Genomic DNA, 23,783 nt, shown 5'->3' on the forward strand with positions numbered 1-23,783 from the left:
ACGCGTTATTTTGACGCCAAGAGAAAAATATTGCTCAGCTTAAAGTGGCCTAATTGGCATTTTTGGGCACTACTGAAGATTTATTGAAAGATTTTATGATCTCTATTTTAACGATTTTCAGCGTCAAAGAGCATCGATAAAAGTTTTTATGCGTTGTTGCTTCACAAAAGAGGTCAATTTGAACATTGAATCGGTGAAAAACTTAGAATCGTTACATATAGACATACTTTTACACTAATTTACATTTTTTTCAGTTATTATAAATAATCACATCAAAAGTCACTTTCATTTGTCTTTTTATGCAACTTCATTCAAAAGAAAACCGCCTCGAAGTTCATTGAGAAAAAAAACAAACTTATGATGAGAATATAATTGGCAGAACAATTAAGTCGGAATTCTATTTCAAATGCCTCTTTGTGATGTGTTTGTTCACATGCGCTTTCCTATAATCTTCGAAAATTTCCACCGCGTGACGAAGCCTCAACTTCTTATTTGCCTTTTTATTGAATTAGGGGTGTATTTTACTGGGGCTTCACTTTGTATGAAACATTTGTGCCAGCAGATAAGCCAACATCTTTGACCGCGTTTTGCCAAAATCAGCGAAATCAGTTACAAACGAAATCTGACCTTTCTCCACGTTGTTTATCAACTTTTTCGTGCTCCAAATATTCCTGGCATGAATGTAGGTAATACATTATCTAATTTTTTTTCATTGGTAATCAGAGAAAAAGTCTCCTTATCAATCAACTCACTGCTGCTTTCTATTTTAAGCGCACTTTGTGGAAGTGACTTGGTAGTTGACGATTCAGGAGTTTTTTTTATTAATTATTCTGTAATGGTCATGTACGCAACAGAAGAAACCCTATCTTGACCCTGTTCAGCACTTATCTTTCTGGCCGACAGAGACTCGATTAAGGTTTGACCTGAATGTCACAAGAGTGGCAGAAAAAGTTTAGGAGAGGAATTGTTCTTAGATATGAAATTGGGAAATGCGCACAATGGAGAATTAAACATATTAAATTTATTGATTTCGATCGAAATTACTCACTGAAAAGAAACACTGATGATCTCAAAGACGCGATTAACAGTTATCAAACGGTTATTTGAGGTTTTTTCTATTCTAACTATGTTTTTTGTCACTAAATTCAGAATCAGATTTCATAATTTTTTAGTGAAATATGCGTAATTTCAATCTATTCTATTCAACAGATTCTTTCTCTTTCAAAATTTAACAATTCATTTTTCGCGGCTCAAAACACATATAAAACTGTCCAGAAAGGCACAGTGATTATTTAAATCAAAATGCGTATCGCACTTCTATTCACACGTCAATCATGTAGCCACATGGTATACTTGCGCAATTGTTATGCGACACTTCTCACTATTGATAACTTCATAATGAGGTGATTACACTACATATGTGTACACATAGTATCGCTAAAAAATTCAGTTTCTATGTATAGCTATCGCGCGAAATCTTTCCGGATTCAGGGTGTTGGGGATTTGCTGTGATAAGAGATTTAAATGGCTATTCGCGATACCGCGACATCATTTCGCGAAAAGAGATTATCAGTATCACGACCACGAGGCTCGGGATTAGTGTTCTGCGAGACGCTACAGCTGATTGACGCCCTCGAAAGTGGTGTGGAATCTACCGTCGCGTCAGTGAATTTCCGGGGAATATAATTAACACCGGTAGTCTGAAATTTTGTGAATTTCTCACGAAGCAGTGAAATCATCATCCGATTCTTGTGCGTTTCCCAGTGCGCGCGTCGCTTCGTCATAATCACAATGTGCCTCTCTCTGTCTCGCTGCCACTCGCTGCTCGAACTGGATGGCGGTTCTGTGTGTGTGGCTGGAGAGTTCGTAACGGAAAGTTGATATTGTTTTCGCGAAAAATATACTTCATGTGGCGCCGATGGCACGGCAATCAGTTGCAAACTGAACTCAGACGCGGTGATACACGCATTTTTGGTCACATTGTCACGGAAGTGCCTCACTAATTCAATTTAAATATCACTTTTGAGTAACTCCTGAACACCCTTTGAATTTCCTTCAGTGGGACGCCTTCAAATTCCTTAATCTTTAGCAAATAGTGTAAAGAAACCAGGAGTGAAACGCTGTGAGAAATTGAACTGTGGCGGTTTTTTTTTGCCTTAATCAACTGGTTGAAGTGAAAGAAGTGCACCGTGATATTGGAAAAAAGAGTGAAATTGATCAAATGACTTGAAAACATCTGCACAAGAGTTGAGAGTTGTTTTCACAAGGCATCTTAGTACAGCTGTCCCAGGAATTAAACTCTGAAAAAACGACAGATCTTTACACAGACTTCATCGAAATGCTGCAAGTTCAGGTGACTAATTTTTTAAGCATGTGTGTCTTTAAGCGTCAAATCTCAAACATGAGACAGACGAAAATGGAAATGAGGTGGATTTTTGCTTGTGCGTCACACAATTGAGAGATAAATTAATTCCCCTCTTCTGTGATAAGATAATTCAGTTAAATTGAAGGCAAAGTGAGACGCCGTAATTCAATGAGCACTCCTTTAGTAGATTTATGTCCCATCCGCCAGATGCACTCTGCACCATTTGGCCTTCGTGACCTCTTCACCTCCACACTGCTATGTATTAGGATCAGATTGATGTTTACAAAACACGGCGTGCGTTTAATAAAGTGCATATAACAATATTCCCATCTACTTCCTTTTCACACGAGTGCAGAGGGAGGAAAACCTTGTGATAGACATAGTACACTTACATACATAATATGCTCTATGGTCATTCCTCAAATATACCACAAACGGCAAAATTTCCACCGAGAGAAATCACAAAGTGTACCTGACCCAAAAAATCACTGTATTTTTATTTATTGTAAAGTGAGAAGCGAAAAATTGACTTTCAGCATGAGATTACAATCAAATGGAGTCATATCCTGAGCAATTAGTGAAATATATTGAGGTCAGAAATGTATAAATCTATTTCTCACTTAATATTTACTGGGGCTGTTTATATTGAAATAGTCACCGTACCGTAAAATGGAGGCAAAGTAGAGAAACCCATCGTTTGGGAAATCACAGACTGAAAACAAGAGTTTCTTTGTCTTTAAGCACCTTGCAAGGAATTCTTGTAATTTATTAACTTTACTGTCTCGATGGCTCTGACAGTTTCGTAGAGTTTTCACTATCGCACTCAGAGACGTGCTTAGGCAAATTCTCTTCTTCGAAGAAGACGTGAGACTACAGTAATGATCGCTCAAGGTGATGCTGTATAGTGTCAATTCCGCGTATTATTATTCATTGTGATGCATTGAATAAGATGAAATCTCATGCATAGGAACTCAACGTAGATTCTGATGAAGTCACGTCTGTGATACTTTGTCATCTGCAATCAATGGAATGTCAATTAAAGTGAAGATTCAGTTGAATGCGAAGATCTTAATTTTCTGTAACATACTTATATTTCAGTTAAATTAATTATTTTTACACATTGACTATTTCTTATGTGCTCACATTCTTTTTACTTTTCTCCTAAATCTCTTAAATTTTACCAGTTTATTCATACAAATATGTTCCAAATGCATCAAAATCTGTATTGTATGACGATATCTGAAGCAATTTTAAACACAAATAGTTTATTGTTTCGCTTTGGTTGCCCGTAAGCGAGAAGAAAGCTACTCAAAATTCCTTCAAATGAAATACCAAACATTTTGTTTATTATGCCAGCAACACACTTCTCTCGTTCCTGAATCTTGTCATAGGTTGCAAGTGTTTATTGGTAGTGATGGGAATCCTCTCAGTTGGGAAAATCCTCGCCATCCCTGTCGCTCTTGTGCGATTCACCGAAATACGTAAAAATATTGATCTGCGCGCCAAACTCTGTCACATTTCAGGATGGAGAGATGAATCGGGTCAGAATGAGTCACCATCCATGGGAAAACAGGCTCCCATCTTGTAAGCTAGAGCATCATTGGGGGAGAGCTGCGTAAATAAGACATTCTGTTTTATCTATGTAGATTGATTTGTTGCGAAACTATATTTCTCCAATGGATTCTGGGAGAGAACATAGTGGTCACTCTCCTTCTCTCCTGAGATTATGAGGGGACTCTCTGAGTATTCAAGGCTTATTTGGCCATGTCAATGGGCCTTGAAAGTGTGATGGAACATAAAAATGCGCAGTGAAATTGCGATAGGGATTTAATTAAAATTTTGGGTAATGGCACACATTCCAGCGTCGTGGGTAATTAGTGGATGGAAGGTTGCAAGTTAGAGATTGAGATTTATGATGAGCTGAAGAGAAAATTGGATGTTGTGAAAATTCCCTGAAGGCATATCGATTCACGAGGAAGATTCAACAGATTCCCCTCTTCTCTCATCCTCAGACTCTCTCCTCTCACGCAAAATCCCTTACACAATTCGAGGGTCCTTGGGGAAGGGTAAAGGGGATTTTCACCTTCGACATTAAGCCGTATACTGCGGCACTTCGCGATGCAGTCTTTACATAAAGGCATTGCCTAAGAAAATGTGTCAGAATAACACTTGTTTGAGAATTCGTTTGATTTTGCAATCATTGCATCACACTTTGATAAATAAAGAATGTACATGTTTCACTTTTTATTCTCTTTCTCCATTTCGCCTTCGGAGTATGTCTGAGTGCGTGCTTCTTCTTTTTTTTCACATGTGGAATGCTGTGAAGGAAAATAACCAAAAGCATAGAGAAACGCGTTCCATTGATCATTGAACCCTAAACAGGGACCCGTAGAGCAACTGTCTGCATTGAGAGTGGATTCCCAACAGAGGCGAACTTCTTTGAATTGAACTTTACACCCCGAGAGAGAGAATCATTTGCTGCGCCACAACATATTATCGATTCAGAACACACGCCGCACACAAACAATTAACTCCATCCCTGGAAGAGCGAGGAAATTCAATTAATGAGTCTGGCATAATAATTGAAAAAAGAATTCCTCCTCCAATTGCGCCTTATTGCAATTGAATTCAATTGAACTACTATTTTTAATCCCTGAATTCCACAAGAAAGATTTAATATGTATGTTCCTATGTCCACGCAAGGAAGATTTTCCATTTGAAACATAAGTAGATAATAAGGTAAATAATTAAATTTTAATAGAGCCGCATTTTATTTCAGAGTCCTTGGTAAAGTACATATATATGGCTTCAAGTTTAATTTCTTCCTTCCTTTTATTATTATATTTTCGTGGAATTCCATGAGCCTTCAGGCAATCTTAAAGAAAATTTTAGGAAACCTAAATATGATTCGGTTTATGTCTTTTTTTTGGATATATGGGTTAAGCATGATGATCCTGAAAGATACTTTTCTCTTTCAGCAAGATGAGACAATGTGTTTTTATTTATTTGTTCTAAGTGATTATAGAAAATCTACTGTAATTTTCACATTTTCACGCATTTTCTTTCAATGGACAGTGCGTACAATTAGGCGGAGTTTTCAATTGTGAAGATTGTGAATCAGTCTAATAATTAAAGTGTGTGCACAAAATCTGGTTTCTGAAAGATTAGTACTGTAAGAAAGGGCAATTTTAACCCAATCAAATATCCTGTAAACTCGATAATTTTAAATACTTCTCCAAATATTCTCTTCGTACACGAAAAAACCCGCATTCAATCTCATATGTTCCCCTCGATGGCAGACGTGTATTGAAATTCAAAATAGACCCTCACTCAACATTCATAGAACCCTCACAAAGTCCCTGCTCGAATTACTCAAAAGACGCAGCCAGGCTGTAATGAACTTATAGGATCTTGGAGAAAAATGTGAGTTTAACCTTATTGATCATAGTGAAACATTATAATTCCTCTGGTTCTGTGAGTTACACTGCCACATGAGAGAAATAGAGAGAACAAAGAGTCAAGCATTTCAAATTGTACACTCTCGCAAAGAGACTTTCGATAAATTGTTCCTGCATTGTGACTTCGTTCGTCCCTTTCTATCGTGTGTAAAGTGCAATTTTGCTGGCACACATGACGATGGGCTCCGCTCTGAGAGTGAGAGAGTGCGCAGGTTCCGTGTGATAAAGCGCGTTTCTCTCCGGCTGGTGAGAAATATTTTCAGTCTCGAATGGTTGTTCAGTGAGTGTGGTTGATGTGATACTTCAGTGACTTGGTGGCACGACAAGTAGACAGAGAAGGCGCGATAGATTTTGAGGGGAAAGATAGTAGGCATAAGAGCAAGAGAGGTTGCTGTGTGCTTTGCTGGATTCCCAAAGTGAGATGGAAAAGAGTTTGTGTTGATTCTCAAAGTGTGTCTCTGGCGATATACAAAATCATACGATTACCTAGCCAAATCACCTAAGAGTTCTTTGCATTCTCCAAGAGGAGTTGCACAGTGTAAGCCAGAACAATAAGTCCACCTCCTCACTTTATCCATTCAATCTTTATTTGTGTGTCTCTCTTGACGCCCCACAAAACAACACAATGAGATTCGTGTATAGATTTTCGCTGGTTGTCTCACAGATTCGTAGGTCCGGTTTTGAGGATGTGAAAATGAATAATGCTCGCCTTGAGAGCGAACTCAGGCACCATTGATTTCCTACTGGGGGCGAAGAAAACCGCCCACATCGTCCAATACTCTCAATGGAAAAGTATATTTCGTGTTATTTTTTATTTGCTTATTTCTAACATTTCTAATGTAAAAATAAATCGCGATGGAGAAGAAAAAAGTTAATCCACGCGAGAGTGTTCACCTCAAGTGCTTTCATGTAATATAGACGATTTGGTGGAACATTTCGTGGCAAATGAAATTTTATGTATATTCTGTGTGATTGCTAAAAGAGCACGTTCTTCTCAATTGTTTCATTAAAAATATTGCACGTTTTTGGAGGACATACACATCGTTATTCACAAGTGAATAAGATTTTATCTGGAAAATGTCGATTTAGCAAAGCTAATACCAATTCATCTTATTGGGAACATTAGTAGAGTGCGTATAAAAATGATTAATCCCCATAATTTGTGAGAGATTATTTTGGATGAGAGGATGAAAGCGAAGACAGCAAATGTTTTTTCTCAAAGTCACATTATTGATGAAAGTTTCCATTCTGTATCGCATTCTATGGGCCATAAAGCCGCTATTTTTTGACTGTTCATCTCATTGGAAATAGGAAACCATCGAACGTCACTCGATGACGATGAAAATTTCTTTGACAAGCACACATATTAATAAGTACTCGCCAGAATTGAAAAATAAACACAGTGTCTGTGTTTATTTGTGTGCGTGCGAAAATGTGAGATAAATGAGTAATTTGGAAGTTAGAAGACCTTTGAAGGACATTCTGCGACTTATTAATAGTTGCTCAAGGTTCTTCGCAGACTCTGCGTGATGCTCATCTCGTCCCTTAAGTGATATCGGACACGGTGGAGAATAACAATTTGCCTTCTCAGTGGTGAAATGTGAAGAAAAATTGGGTCGAAGTTTTGCTGGAGTGGTGCCAAAAAGCCGCAGAGTTCAAATACAGCATTTTTTATTTATATACACTCCATTTGGCCATTTCACCTCATTTCTTGCCCAATGGAGAGTCAGTCACATTTCAGCACTTTGTCAAATAAAAAGCACTGCGGAAGAAGCAATGACTTTGGGTGGATCCCCAGTCTTAATTACTCAAATTCAAGGTGGTCCAACCGCATTGTGTAACACTTGAGGGAAATGCTGAAAAGCCATCAATCACGCCGAAGTCCGAACATTCGATAATTCACACGTTTTGCCGACTTGGAATGCGTGGAATCTTCATGTGTTTACAATTTTGCAATGCACATCACTCGGTCTCTAGTCAATTGCCAAAAATTTTCTCAATTCCACACTGCTAATCGGTGATTTATAGTAGGGAGACGTGGGGCAATATTGGTATACCTTTAGTGGTGACCTGCCGTAATTTGCGTGACAAGCAATCAATTATTTTTAGATTACCCGAACAATAAAAGAAACAACGTAAAAGAGGACATAAACCCTTGAATTGAAAAATTTTTTTGTGATTTTTCTTCTCATATACTTCAGTATGACACTAGATTAATCTCCCACTTACTACCAAACAGGTTAAATGGGTTGTACAGCATTTTTAAGCAAATATATTTCAAGCATTTATACGATGTGTTTTATTCTGCAATACACGTGATGGCGTCACTTTAATTTAGTCTTCAAAAGTATCAATATTTCTCACCATCACCTTATAAAAAGATTCTTGCCATGGGTGATGATCCAAGGGGAAGTTCACAAAAAGCCATACTAATTAGCAAATAAGAATAATTGTTGGTAGCAAAAATAGGCAAGAGAGAAAAAGGTCAATTGGTTGTTAAAATCGTCTTCAATGGCGCGCAATGGGAATTGGCAGGAGTTTGTATGGAATTGATACAGAAGAGGAGGAGGAGGAGAAAAGAATGCTTTATAGGCATGTCATCGACCCACAAAGTCGCTCTCAGAAAAGAATTCAAGTCTTAAGAGTTGAGATTATATTCCGTCCACGCACAGACATCGTGCAACATGTAAGACGCGCTCAAGATTTAGCTGGACTCCTCGCGATGGTCGCGCGGTGTGGAATTCAAGTAGCGCGTTTGCTTGGGCATCTGGCTTGTGCTCCAATATAAACCAATTGGATGTAAAAGGTGGTTGGCTTGATGTTGATAATTTCCAGAGCATTTTGTGCTTTCTATTGCACTTTGCTCGAATAACACTTCTAAAACCGGTAATAATTGTATGATACGTTTGCTTCTAAGCATGGATTGTGTGGCCGCCCAGAGTGCATAAGATGAGCTACATACGAATGAGAACAGACAATCCATTTTTGTGCGATAGTCAATTGCCACAAAATGAAAGTGTTGTACTTATTTGATCACCACTGTTTAGTGATTTAATTGAATTTACCTTGGCAGAACGATGGATGAAATGGGAGAGAGCAAAAGATGTCAATAGAAATTGAAGCCCACAGTCTAATTATTTATTGTTTTATGCCACTGTAAAACTAAAGTGGTTATTTAGCAAACGGAAAAGAAAATGTACAATGAAAGAGAGCGATTAATTCTACTGTAAAATTATTATTTATGTCATGGATCTCACTCGATGTGTCGGTTGAGTAATTTGCACCATAAATATTTTAATGCACACTTTGAAAAATAAAACATCCATATTGCATTATGTGCACTTATTTATTTCATTGATGATGAAAGTTCAGTTTCTATCGATTCAACTTGCGGTGATATCGCGAGCCTTTTTGTATGGTAAAGAGTAATAGCACTTTACTCGTATTGTACATATATGATCATTTCCGCATAAATGTAATTTGCCATTTGTACGACTTGTCATAAATTTCCCTCTGCGATTTTCTCCACAATAAAACCGAACAAAACCAATCGTTCTCTTTTGCAATGACTGTACTTTTCATTGGAGTGGTGATTAACTGTGGCATAGCGAGGACAATTATGGTATAAAAATCAAAACCAAGATTTCAAGACGTAAAAAAATGCAAGAACATCAAACTTTGTTAAATAGTTTTTCATATTTGTTTGTCAGATAGGAAGTAATACGTTGGATTGGCGTTAGAATGAAATTCTCCAATTAGATTAATTGCTGCGGTTTGCAATTGAGGAGTCAATTAGGAAAATTAATTCTCCTCATGGTGTCTATAAATTATAATTTTATTTGGAATACCAAAACGCTTCATTTTTAGCTCTTGGCACAGGAAGATCACTTCTGAGAGATCTCCCGGGAAATTATGTTGAATGTGAAAGTAAGAAAAGAGTGTGTTGACATGAGTAACAAAGGCGTGAAGAATGGAAAATTTAATAATCAGTAGACTAGACATACGTTTAATTATTTAAAATTGTCATATCCGGCTTAGGGTTAGGGGACTCTTATTCACTGTTCAGAACTGGCTCTTCTACTGGATTGGTATTTGTGAATTATGTGTTTATGCAATATTTAATACCAACACTTTGCTATAATGTATTATAATCTAAAAATAATTGCGCAAAAATTCCAATTTAATTTCATTCCTAAAATACGCTTCATTGACTCTCATTGAATGCTTCAATGCTGTATTGCAATATGTATTTTCTTTTATGTTTCATGGATACACATTTAAGAGAATTTACAAATTTCACTAGAAAATTAGCTTAGGGCAGAAAAACAAGAGCAGTATATTACTAAATACAATATTTAAGTTTCATATAGAGGGAAAATATTGTGGACATTGTTTGGTAAACTACTAATTGATTAATGACTCTTCTTGCGGATATTTACTCTTGCCACGTGAAGAATGTAGAGAGGATTTTCTTTTAGAAACATTCCCTTCCACTAACTGACTTTACTGCCCCATTCTTCGTGGCTTTTCGCTTTTGTGTGTTTATCATGAAATGCTCCACCATGTCAATTTTCTTCCACTTTGCGCGAGGGTGGAAAGTTTTCCTCTTTTCCGCGGGGAAACGCAGAAGAGGTGAAATAGGGCCGAAAGGGGGAGGGCAACAGAGACACCAATGAAAATTTATTTGCATGTTATTCGCAAAGGTGAATCATTTTGTGTTGTTTAGTGGAAAATTCGTGATTTCTCGTCATCGTTACAATCAGGAGAGATAATAAAATATTCTAGGTTTTAACTTATAACGACTGTGCGCATACCTTCGAAACGTCAACAACGAAGAGGCGGTATTCCATTGAACCACTGTGTAAGTTGGACTGAAAGTGAGAAATTGCTAGGACACATTAATGTGGATGTAAAGTGACTTTTGCACCTGCAGCCAAAGTGCTGGCCACACTTGAAGAACTGCTTGGAGTGCAAATGGTGCATCTGATAAGCGCAACCTCAATATCACTGCTTCTGAATTGATCGGTGGCAAGGCAGGTGGAAACGTCAGGGTCGACTCATTCTTCCATGTGACTTAAGACCGTACGAAGATCTCTAAAGGAATCATGTTGGATCGTGAGCCTGTAAGTTCTAATACAAATGCAAACAAATCTCTTGGCAAAGTAATATGGAATTTCAATTGGCCTCCACTTTGTAAGAAAACGCCATACACTGTTATTATTTATTTGTGATCCACACCAATAATTACCTACATGCAAGTACGATTTTTCTTGCATTCACTGTACCGGAGTTCATGCTGAAAAAACGTATCCATGAGTAAAATTTAGGTGTGTTTGTTTCTCTCATTTCATCTTTTATGCAATATCTTTTTATTACATTCACTTGAGCTGCAAACTTTTCAATTAACTCTTTGATCGATTGAACAAGAAATATAGCGGGAAAAGTGAAAGACTTTTTTTTAATTGCCAACAACTGAATTCAGCCATGTTTGTCATTGAAAAAAATTTATGAAAATTAGGGTTTTATATAAAATTGTGAACAGAAGCTGAACACAGAACATTATTAATTACAATTCACATGCATCGCATGTGAATAATAATATATTTGAAGGGAAAAAACTGTGCAATCACAACACAAGTGTGTGTGTACTCAAATACTAAAACCAAAGTGTGCATATGAAAGTTTAACGTGGATCCTCAAATATCACCGAGGGATAGAATTTGATATTTTACTATTACGACTTCAGTGAAAAATTGGCCTTCTCACTTTTCTAAGATTTGCAAATAATGATTTTATCTTTTTTATTTGCGAATGCACAATTTAGTCTCTATTTTTAAACTGCTTTGTAGTCTTGTATACAGAATAATAAAACTGAGAAAAACCTCTACACTTTCCTAAAAGCCACAAATGACGATTTCATGCGTTTAATGTTCACCTTCATGGTGATTTTAGGGCTCAATGATCTTGTGCATTTTCATAGCATTTTACTGCTTTTGGCAGGGTTTCAAGTCATACGTAATTGGGTTAAATTTCATTAAATTTGTATAAATTATTGATCCCATTTTCCCAACAGAAACCATCTCGCATTCATGTTGCGCTGTGCAGTCAAAAATAAGATTAATGATATTTATAGAAGCTCTGCAACACTCGTTCAAGAAATGTATTTCTTTCAATTTGCACACAAATTGAGCGAATTATGTAAAATCTAAATGGATAATTTCACTTTCGAAATGCAATTTTTATCTTGCAATTTATAACACACTTTTGTGATAAATATGTGATACATTACGGTGTTTATCTATTGGAATTGAAGTTTAGAAAATTTATCTGCACATGTGCAAGTGAAATTGGAATAAGTTAATCTCGAAGTTTGTGATTTTCATTGAGAAATTCACATATCAATCTATGCATATTTATATTTATGTCTGAATGATCACTGTTTGTGCCGTTTGGAAATCTCACTTTGGAGATTGCGACAAAAATAACTTTTTTCTCCATGTAGGCGCAAAAACATTCACGGTGAAAGTGATTCAATGTCAAGTGGACGGAAATTGACTTGAACTTTCTCGCAAAATTCCCTCGAATCGACTTATTTTCTGATGGTTTTATATGGTGTTATAATTGAAAATCAGTCTACGAAAATCACCCCTTAGTTCGATTAATGATTTTTCTACCTCGCGCAATTGTTGGGCCAACCATATGATTTTCTATTCATCCTTTCCGCATACTTTTGCCACCTAAAAATAGTTGCAGGTGCCTATTTTTAGTCGCGATGGTATTGGATTTTCGTTAGTAGCACGCTGGCGAATGTCTGTAACGAATTGATGAATAGGTTATATTGGCAATAAATAAAATTTTCCCTAACATCGCGGAGTATGTGTGGGTGGCATTGAAGAAATCAAATTGTTGGGGTAGTCTTTTTTGCAGTTTGCCTGCCTTATTAAGTAATCATTTTGTATATACAGCACCTAAAACCATGCGATTTCAACATAGAAAATTGTCGTGAATTACCTCAAAACTATAATGAGATGGTATTGAGTTGAAAATTGAATTGCAGAACCTTAACTTTTAGCCATCAATTGAGATGTTCATGTCCAATTGTGTTTATTAAACTGATGTGTAATGTGAAATCGCACAAGAAACGTCCTTAGCGTGTTTGAATGGGTGAAATGGATTATGAGGCCTCCTTGTTGTGGCTTTTTCATTCAACAAGTAAACTCCACCTTGTCTGCGGATCAATTTTGCACACTTTTAACGCACACACACTCACACACTAAACCCACAAAATGGTGTGAGTTTTTACAACGAATTGATTAAGATTGACAAAGGCAGTCGGCAGAACATCGTGAGGATTACAGAGAAAAAATCCAACTAATGTTGAGAATCCACGACTAATAAATTCTTTCAAATTGCCTTTTGCCCAACGCAAAACAGGGTCACGAGGTCTCGAGGGTAATATTTCGCCTGGACATGGAATTAAGAGCCAAAGAAAGAAAAACCCAGAGAGGAAGTGACTAATCTAAAATTTAACTCTATGATAGACATAACTGTTTCATGCTGTTCTCAACAGTTTTATTACATATTTTCATTGTTACGAAGGGTTTTCTCTTTTTGCTCTCCTCCTTTGCCTTCTTTGTCCCTGAGCTGGAAGTCACCTTTTGGTCATTTCCACTATTAAATACTTTTTCGTAGACGCCTTTCTCCACCATTACAAGCCTTTGTACTATTTATGGCAGTATTAACTGGCCATTGACATGGCAATCCATTGAATATGCGCTTAGGACAATGGTCTCTGTACGCACACGAGAGACGCGCAATCTGTACACATAGTCACTCACACATAAAGTATTTCGTTGACCTCTCTTGAAGTTCAAATGGCCTTTTAATTGACAATGCGGATTTTTCGCTGAAAATATTGAATAATACAGAATGGCTAAAAAATATTCATGAAATGCCAGAGGAACGCGCGTGCTGTTATTGCATATTAATGTAATTTTAGGCTCTTTCCCATTTAACTCATGTACATCATTACTGGGTTTAAAATCGATCAAGTTTAGGGGAAAGTCGCATGAAAAGCTTACACGATACAGTTGGAAAAATCAATAGCAAAAAATAATGTCGCATTGTGTATTTACTGAAATGTGAAACCATGTAACACAAGTTAAAAATGGCAAATTGCGTTAAGTGGCTTATTGACGTTATGTATAAAAAAATACATATACATATATACGTATATATGTTTTGAAATGTAAGTACAAAACCAATAGGACACTTCACACCCTACATTAGTGAAGTGAATAATTTGTGTTTCACACGTTTAATATTCCTAAGACTGGGACTGTGTGCACGATGATATGATAGTTTTGCCACAAAAGTCTAAAGGTGATTCTGAAAGGTCGAACAAACAAACGCATACGAAATTTATTGGCCATTTTGTTAGGTGGGCACAATTTCTACATATGTATTTTCATAACACAGTTCTATAGGAATTTAATGAAAATATCTCAATACTATCATGGGTTTTATACGGGAAATTTAAAAAGAAAATAGTAATGTGAGTTTTCTAACAAATTTCTAGGAAGATTGAAAAGAAACTGAATCAAAAATCATTCTAATACAGTCTTAGTTAACTTTTCTCTAGTACATATCCGCAAGGAAACTTAATCTTGACGTCACCAGTTTAAAGGAATGTTCTAAATATTCCTAAACAATCAGACAATATTAAAATCATTTGCAAATTGACTCAACAAAGAAAATCTTGAAATATTGATTATATTGAATATTTTCCTGACAGATTAATCAAACAACTCTCAATGTTGACTCAGCAATTAATGATTGCATAGAAATCTTTCCTGTTTCACCTGAGGAATGCTTGTTGATGGAGTAAATACGCAGTAATGCACGTTGTCTGAAAAATTCCTCTCTCTCTCTCTCTGTTCACAGGTACAAATTGACAATGACAAGTGTCGAAGGGAGCGTGAGGTGCGCCTGTCCGGGTCACGAATTGATCTCGCCGCCCTTTGCGGTGGCCCCAGAAGTGGACGGAATGGCACAATGGACGCCTTGGGGAATGCCCTGCCGCCTCTCAGTCCGCAGAGCAACAACAACCCTTCACCCACGGATCACTTGGAGCCAAAATCTATTCCAATGACACCCTCAGGTAAATTCCTGTTTCCTGTCGCTACCAGAACCCATACACGCCGTGTGTTTTGTGTGTGGGCCCATTGAGAATATGGCTCCCCATCAATTGCTAGTGTATGATAAACAGAAGAAAAAAACGTGGAAAGATTTAATACATGGCACGCCTATGTCGTGAATGGCGGTAAAATGCAATATTTATGTTCAATTGTTTGGTGGGTGCCAGCATAAAACGGAAACACTCATGTGAAATTCATTCGCAGAAGACACGCGCTCTTGTTTTCACTGCCATGGACATATTTTGGGCAATTTGATGAATTCCTTAGCGAAATAACTTGGCACTCATCGCAGAAAAGTGCGCACCCCGTGATAAATGATTACAATCAAGCATACTATATTTGTAGGAAAATATAATAATTATACTGTTTTCTTTTTATTTGTTCGCGAATTAACAGAGGTGCTGGAATTGTACAATAGCCGATTGACAGAGTATGAACGACAGGAAGTGGAGAAATATCCGGAAATTTGGTATCTCGGACTGGATGCATGTAAAATCAATGCGAAACCAGGAACTGCACTGAATTGCGGATACGATTACGATAATGGAAGTTACAATAAGGTATGATTTTTTGGACATTCTCATTGCAGTTGTGCAATATTAATTTTGTTCTTTCTTTGCACAAAATCAGGTGGTGCACGATCACATTTGCTATCGCTACGAGATCCTGGAGGTGATCGGAAAGGGGAGCTTTGGTCAGGTGATTCGTGCGCTAGACCACAAAACCAATCAGCACGTAGCCATCAAGATAATAAGGAACAAGAAGAGATTTCATCATCAAGCGCTGGTGGAAGTGAAGATTCTCGATGAATTGCGCAAGAAAGAGTAATTTGGACAATATTTATATTAGTTTATGGCGAAATAGACTTATTTGTACTATTCTTCTTTGCAGCAAGGACGGATCTCACAATGTTATTCACATGCTGGACTACTTCTATTTTCGAAATCACCTCTGTATCAGCTTTGAATTGATGAGGTATGATTAATATTTATCAAATTTCCATGTCGCAAAATCACATTGCGATGGGACACAAAATGATATTCTGTCAACAGAAATTCCCGACATTCCACACACAAGTAATATTCTGAAATATATTTATAAATTGTCAGGAAATCTACGGAAATAATGGGGAATTTGCGAACTTTAGGAGTCGTCATGTGAAATTGCAAAGTTCACAGAAGTTTTTGATAGGTTGTATGTTGTAAAGGGAGGAATGTTGCTGTATTAGGCTACAGCGCACGAGTTTACACTACACATAAATTTAGATGAAATGCGAATTGTAAGGCAAATTCAAATATGCACAATAAGTTGAGTCATGCGGTGACTTCTTCAAATTTGTCAAGTCCCAAAATAGAGGGAATTCGTTATATAGAGTTATTCCAAAATTTCCACTCGTCGATATAATTTTTCAGCCATAACGCAAAAAATAAATTTTAATACACTTCCAACATGCATTCAATTATGATTCATAAATTGATTGACAATTGAAGCCTTTTTTCATACTGCTGGTTGGTGCCTTGACAATGACAGAGGAAGGAAAGGAAAAAAACGACAATTTGGTGGATAACAATAAAAATTGATGTAACGTATATATAAAAAGTGGAGATGTACATAATACCTTCGATTTTCTTGATTGAGTATCATAACTAGTTGATTAATTTATTTCCATGGCAAACACGTGTCTCGCCCTCTTTTTCACCTTTCTTTATTTCACTCTTCTTTTGTTTTTTTGTCACTCCGCGTTAAAAAAGCGTTGTGATATTTTTGTCTTAATCAATTTTATTACTATTCTATATTCAAGTTCAATATGACGAAAGTGGATGGTGCGTTTTGATAAGATTTACATATATAAGCACAAATTGATGGATTTTGAGAGTCTTCTGCCTTGAGTATAAAATTTAAAACGGACTCTTTGATATATAATATATTGGTACCATTGGTACTATTTGTGAAATATTGACGGCCTATGTGTGAAGTCTAAATGTAAAACTTGGGGTGAAATTTGGTCAGGGGCGTAGTACAGAATTCCACATCGTGAAAACCCTTTTTTGATTGTTATCTGACTAAAAATTTTAGGTGTGTTCAAGAGAAAGAAATCTCAGGATTTACTAAATCCTTGGACATACACGACGATGTACAAGACGCAATAAGAAAAATTCTGACAAGTTGAGATGAAAGTTTTGATTTCAGATTTTCTTCTTCAATTCCAAAACATTATCAAATTATCACCTTGGATACTTTTTAAAATCTTTAAATACCCAATATGGACGTCTTGCTCTATAATAACCTTCAGTAATTGCTTAAATTAAAAAAGTATTTTATATTTGAAAGCGATGAGAGATACTTTTTCGACTTTTCCGACTAAACGCCACCACTGCGTTTGGGTGCAGTTGTTATGTGTATAAACTTCCAAACAACGCTTCGATAACATCTTATATTACATATAATGCTGAATAGTAAGTTTACTAGGAAGAGCTTTTTATCGGGAACTTCTCTACCCATTGACGAATTCTTATTGGAAAGCATAAGATATGGCATTTTATTTTAATAGCATCAAAAAGGCACTGAAGAAAGCATAGGGAGATGACAAAAGGGGTAGCATTCAGTTTGTATTTCGGGGAAAATAAATTGTTTTGTGACTCTCCGCCTTGGCGGCGTGTACATAAAATACTGCAGAATTTTATATATTTGGTGTAAAAGAACAAATTTTTGGGGGAGAGTTTGAGGGTAGTGATACCGCGATTTTTATGTTATTAGACTTTTATTTCAGTTATATACTTCCCTTCTATTCGGAGACAATTTTACCCCCTTTATTAGGAATTCCGTATCTATTTGTCATGTCCTTACAATATGACAATACAAATTAGCTTCGTTGTCGTTGTGTTGTCTACTGTTTTGAATAAAAACAATGAGTGGAAGTTCCCCTAATGTGGGTTTCTAAGGCATCACCTTTAAGGAATTGAAGTCTAGAAAACTACATTATATATACAAAACAATATATAGATAAGTAAATATGTACGTGCAAGTAATGCAAAATGATGTATGGTTTCGAGGAGGGTTGGTATTCATGCACCATTGCGTGGGAGAATTTGAAAGTTTTACAAATTTCCTTGACATTTTGTGGCGAATTTCTAAAAACTCTCTCCCGCTCTACCAAGAACTTTGCGCTATACAGTAATTTTTACACAAATATAATGACAAAACTTCACATAGTGGTTTAGTTAATAATTGTTAACGTGAGGCGAAGAAGAGTCGTTTATTGTAAATGGAATGTCTTGTTATCGTTTCAGCCTGAATTTGTATGAATTAATAAAGAAGAACAATTATCAAGGATTCAGTTTGAGCTTGATAAGGCGGTTCTGCAACTCAATTATCAAGTGCCTGAGGCTGCTGTACCAGGAGAATATAATTCATTGTGACTTGAAGCCGGTGAGTGGAGAAATTAAAAGAAATTTATATGAATTTACTCAATAACTGAAGATAATCCTTGCAGGAGAATGTATTACTAAAGCAACGAGGAAGCAGCTCAATCAAGGTGATTGACTTTGGAAGCTCATGCTATGCACATCGAAAGGTTTACACGTACATTCAGTCGCGCTTCTACAGATCACCTGAAGTTATTCTAGGCTTGCCGTATGGCACACCGATTGATATGTGGAGTCTGGGTGAGTTTTTACCGTGCCTCATGAAATATTCAGCAGATGATAATGAGAATCTCACGTAGGCTGTATCCTGGCTGAACTATACACGGGTTATCCGCTATTCCCTGGCGAGAATGAAGCTGAGCAGCTGGCATGTATTATGGAGGTTTTGGGAGTTCCTCCGGAGGATTTGATTAATCAGGCCACGCGAAAGCGTCTCTTCTTCGGTGAGTTTCATTACCGAAATTATAATAAGAAAATAAGTTATCAAAATAATAAGAAAATGCCAAATTTTATTTAATGTTTACAATGCATTAAAGATTAGATATATCTAAATATTGGGCATATTTTCAGACTCGCGTGGAAGTCCAAGGAGTGTTATTAATTCCAAGGGAAGGAAGAGGAAGCCCGGCTCAAAGACTCTGGCTTCTGCCCTTCGGTGTAGTGACAGTTTGTTCATTGATTTTGTCAGTCGATGTCTTGAGTGAGTAGCTTCTAGCCCGTGTTATTAAACGGTAGATGCAATTTTTGAATGACATTTGTTATTCAGGTGGGATTTCACCAAGAGGATGACTCCTGAGGAGGCGGCCAGGCACGAGTGGTTGCAGCCCAGTGGATCGTCCTCGTACAATCACTCCAAGGCCATGAATCGCGAACAGCACTCGCAAGACACGGACACCAGCGTGAGTGACAACCAGCCGACCGCTGTGGTGACGCAAACCTTCCAGCAGCCGAAGTACCAGAGGACTCTTCCGCAGACGCCCAACACGACTCTGCCGGAGATCAAGACGTCGTCCACAAGAAATGTGCCCAAGACACTGCGGGAGAGGTCTAAAGGTAGGGAACGACTGCGCTGTGTCCTGCTGAATCCGCCTAATGCTGGGGATCCTTCCGCAGGGCTCACGTCGTCCACAAGTGATCTCGACAGTGCAACTGCGGCCACCCAGGCGCACGGTCAGTATTCTCTACATCGGCTGTATCACGCCCGCAAGTCCACCACGAATGCCACGCAGGGCAGTGCCAAGTACAATGGTGGGATGTCCCACTCTCAGAGCACGGGTGACGTTACAGCAATGTTCGGGCGTGCCTGACCAGGCTACGGGCCGAGCCTGGCCAAGACTAAGATTGACAGTGGGCGCAAGCTAGTCAGCATCATGGACAATCGCGAGGAGTGGTAATAGTGATAGGCGAGATAATTACCAAACATGAAAGATACTGATCAAAATAGGTAGACGTAGAGTATTTGCAAGGAAGGTAGTTAATTGAAAATATTATGCATATGATTAGATGTATGGAGAGTGACGTTTTGAGAAGCTAGAAAAGCAATTAATTGGCTTAATCAGACCGTCACAGTGTAAATACCGAGTGTACATAATACTTGATGTATTCCTCAAGACTGGTGTTCTTTCTCCGAGACCCTCATGCAACAGACATACATACAAAGAAATTATTTCGTGTAATAAATAATACAGAAGTAGAAAAAATTGACTAAAACTCCTTAGATAAAGAAATATTACGTTATATTTAATGTGTCTTGTAACAATGTATTCAAATTGCATGGCGCAACTTTGTCATTAAGAGGACAAAAGCATCAGATTTCAATAAGTAGAAATGACAATGAAAGTAGAATGTTGCGAGTGGAATAAATTCTAATAAGAGCCACAGAAGGATTTGCAGGAATTGCTTTCTCAGAGACTTGTTATCATTGTAATAATGAGAATTTTCTGTGGTGCTACTCGAGATCCATGAGTTGGACAAGTAATTTTTGTATACTCTAGTGACAAAAGGAAAACAAATGTTCAGGAACTTGTAGAAGTATATAAACAAATCATGTAGTATATCAATTTTTTGGCAGAAAGTTAAAACTATTCAATGCTATCAAACTGTGATATTTAAGGAAAACCTCTCGGATAAACATCTCTTATTGGTAGTCAACTTTAGGATCCCTATTTTTTATTTATCTTTCTATGTTTAATTTCCTTCTCCACACTTTGTGTTCACTTCTCTTGTTCATCTCTTCACAAATTTTTCAACACGCAAATTAACGCGCATAATTAACATTAAAGTGTACAGAAGAGCAGGGCAGTTTAGTGCAATTTCCTCTTGATTATAACCTGCTTTTTTTCTCCAATAACTTTATTGAGGTAGAACGTTCAAACAATGATCATATCTCTATCTTCTCGGTTCAGAAAGAGACGCTAAAATGTTCTTTTTTATCTTATTGAAAAGATACTATTTGAAGAACAGTTTCCATTACTCTTTTTGGAAGTCTTATAAGACTAAGACATCCAGTGGAAATTTTCAGTATGACCAATGAAATCCCTTCACGAAAAAACTTGTAATGAAATTTCTATAGAATTACCTACAGTATAATGGAATTTTATTGAGAAAAGTCCACCCGCTTGAAAATCATTCTTTATGGGGTATGAAAAATTTGTCACAGTTTCAATATATAGATATAGCTGAAAGTCGTCATTGCTGTTGTTTGCGATACATTTTAAAATATAATCTTCTCGAAACGCCAATATTGTATTCAGTTTCATTGGACTATGTAAATTCCATTAAAATGTATTCAAATATATTTCATTTAAATGGCTAAAAATGGAAGAGATACATAGAACCAAAAAAATGATATTAATTCTTAAAACTACATATATAACATAGAAATTAATCTCTAAATGTATAAAAGAACTTTTTCATTTTCTGAAATAATAAAAAGAAAAATTGTATTATTGATATTAAAGTATCATACAGTAAATAATTTTACACGTAATGAAATATTTATTATTTATTGAAATTAAAACAATTGAAATTGCTGGAAGAAAGTTTTCTGAACTAATCTTGTCTTCAATTAATGTCACATTTCAATATATTGGTTCCCTGTTCAACGAAGACCGTATGAAAAATAACCGATACAAGTTCTCTAATTATATAAATTGTATGTATGTGTCCTGTGCAAAAAACTGATTTAAATATATAGTTAAATGAAAAGAAAAATGTAGAAATTGTGGTTGAAAATGAATTTTCATCGCATGTAGAATTGCATATAACATTATATATTGTAGATAACGTAGTGAAAACCAATATTTCCATAAAAAAAAATTGAAGACCATTATTATACCAATTTATTGACAACTCCTAATAATAAACATATACATAACATCAGAAAAAGTTTGATGAGAATTAAAATTGAAGCATGTACCCAAAGTGGATGAATATAATCTTTGCTGAAAAGAAAGTAAAATGTAATAAAAAGAGTTTTAGAATGATTTAATAGTGCTTTTCACTGTGCAGACGTGCCGTGAGAAAAAAAGACATTGAGCGATTTATGATATCTGTAAATTGATGTTGTCAAAGTGAAAGACACGAATATCTTTTTCATAGGTTATTGAATAATTTGCTCCTCAATATAAAGAGAGGCTGGCACACACAAAGGTGAAAAAGAAAACTGATAAAGTGGAGAATCAGTAATTTAAATTTGTCAGAGATCTCATGATTACGCCATCGTCCGATGATATGTCCAGCGATGCTGTTGGTGAAAGTGTGGCTGTGTACCATTGAAGATGAGACTCTCCAAAAGAGTGGCACTTTTTCCGCATCCATATCGTCTTCTAATGTCCATCTGCCGTAAAGTACCGTGTGCGCATTTTCAATAAGCCCACTTCGAGCTAGAGATCAAGCACACATTCCCAATTCAAAGCCGAAGCCGAGCTGGAGACATGAGAAATGCTCGAGACAAGTTGTGCACTGCAACTTCTTACAGCATCCCAAGATATGGAACTAACCCAGAAGAAAGTCTATTTTTCAATTTGTTGCAAAGGAACCGCGAAGTCGCATGGATGATTTCACCACGAGGCAACATTTGCTAGTCACAGAGCCGACCATCACCCAGGGACTGAGTCGGAGGTGAGAGTAAATTAATTCATTTGGCCAATTTGCAACTTTTTGCCATATTTTTCCCACACTTCCATCGTGCGCCGATTACCATTGACAATTGAGCCTGCAACGTAGGATCTTTCTATAGTCAGCAGCATATTAGGCAATCACAAATACACATTTTCCGCATTTCTACAATTTGCCATCTCTCGCATATTGAATTGATTTAAAAATTCGATGCCAAATGATCGAGTATAGCACAAAAGGCGTTAATTTGCCAGTGAAGCTTTCACTGTGATTTTACATTTTTATTCTGACTGACTAAATTATGTAGATTTCGAAGAGCTTTACTATGTTTTGCTTTTATGAAAAATCATTTCAATTATAATTTGCATATACCAATACGAAGCCTACGAATTTTACAACTACACATTTTTCATTCATTTATTGTTGGCATTCTCCAGTATTGTCCTCAATATTACTATGAAACTCTCTTATGTGAATTTGCAATGCTTTTCTATTGAGATTCACTAATCCTTTATAATGTTAGGGTTAGTGATGATCGGCATCAAAGACACAATAATTTTGAGCCAAAAAGAAGACCTTTGAATTGGAAACAAACACAGGAAAGAATCTTGGAAAGAGAAGAACATTGATATTTTTTTGACTCCTTGTTTTGAAATGTTATTGGAATATGCCAGGATGTTTTCCGACCTAGTACACCAGTCATAGGCAGGCTTAAGACCCGATACATAGAGGTGTTATCCTTTTTTTCAATTTATTTAACAAGTTGCCCACTGAGTATCCGGAAAGGCTAAGATGGCTAGTTTTCTCCTTATTCGCCAATTACACGTTCTCTCAATTTTCTCACTTTCATAGTCGCACGATGGTCGAAAAGACGATCACCTTCCTCCGTGCAGTCTCTCGTATATCACCTCAATCAGCTTCACTTCTCTCGGAGAGAGTGTGCCATCGCGAGAGTCTCTCGTGCTCGCGATTAATTCGTTAGTAAAAAGAGAAAGACTTTTTAACACAAAATCTTCCAACCATCCATTCAGTTCAGGTGGAAACGCTGCTTGGAAAGGAACAGTACATCTTGTGGGAGATTTTTCCTTCGCTCGCCGATTGTGTGATTGTTTAGCATCTCTTGCGAATTTCTTTGCCACTTTCCTGACGAGCGTGAGACAGTCCGAACACACTGCGAGTGCGAACAGTTGAATGGTGGATGAGAGTTTTTAAATCGGGG

At 36.8% G+C, this 23,783-nt stretch overlaps 1 protein-coding gene across 4 annotated transcripts; it reads left to right on the forward strand.

Annotated features, from left to right (window-relative positions):
* Positions 1–1,849: 1,849 nt before the first annotated feature.
* Positions 1,850–21,935, forward strand: LOC132262323 (dual specificity tyrosine-phosphorylation-regulated kinase 2). 4 transcript variants are annotated; one of them, XM_059761573.1, is made up of 12 exons: positions 1,851–2,353; positions 10,609–10,946; positions 14,767–14,983; positions 15,417–15,580; positions 15,651–15,844; positions 15,912–15,995; positions 18,311–18,449; positions 18,514–18,685; positions 18,745–18,888; positions 19,016–19,145; positions 19,212–19,498; positions 19,559–21,935. In XM_059761573.1, exons 2-12 carry the CDS (start codon positions 10,929–10,931, stop codon positions 19,750–19,752), a joined length of 1,743 nt encoding a protein of 580 aa, XP_059617556.1. In that variant the 5' UTR covers positions 1,851–2,353; positions 10,609–10,928; the 3' UTR covers positions 19,753–21,935. The 4 variants fall into 4 exon arrangements, with proteins under 4 accessions (XP_059617557.1, XP_059617556.1, XP_059617554.1 ...); XM_059761571.1 differs by lacking the exon at positions 1,851–2,353 and adding an exon at positions 6,091–6,361; XM_059761572.1 differs by lacking the exon at positions 1,851–2,353 and adding an exon at positions 6,091–6,239.
* Positions 21,936–23,783: the final 1,848 nt, after the last annotated feature.

Source organism: Phlebotomus argentipes, unplaced genomic scaffold, assembly GCF_947086385.1.
Source record: "Phlebotomus argentipes unplaced genomic scaffold, Phlebotomus argentipes genome assembly contig_15, whole genome shotgun sequence".
Lineage (NCBI taxonomy): Eukaryota > Metazoa > Arthropoda > Insecta > Diptera > Psychodidae > Phlebotomus > Phlebotomus argentipes.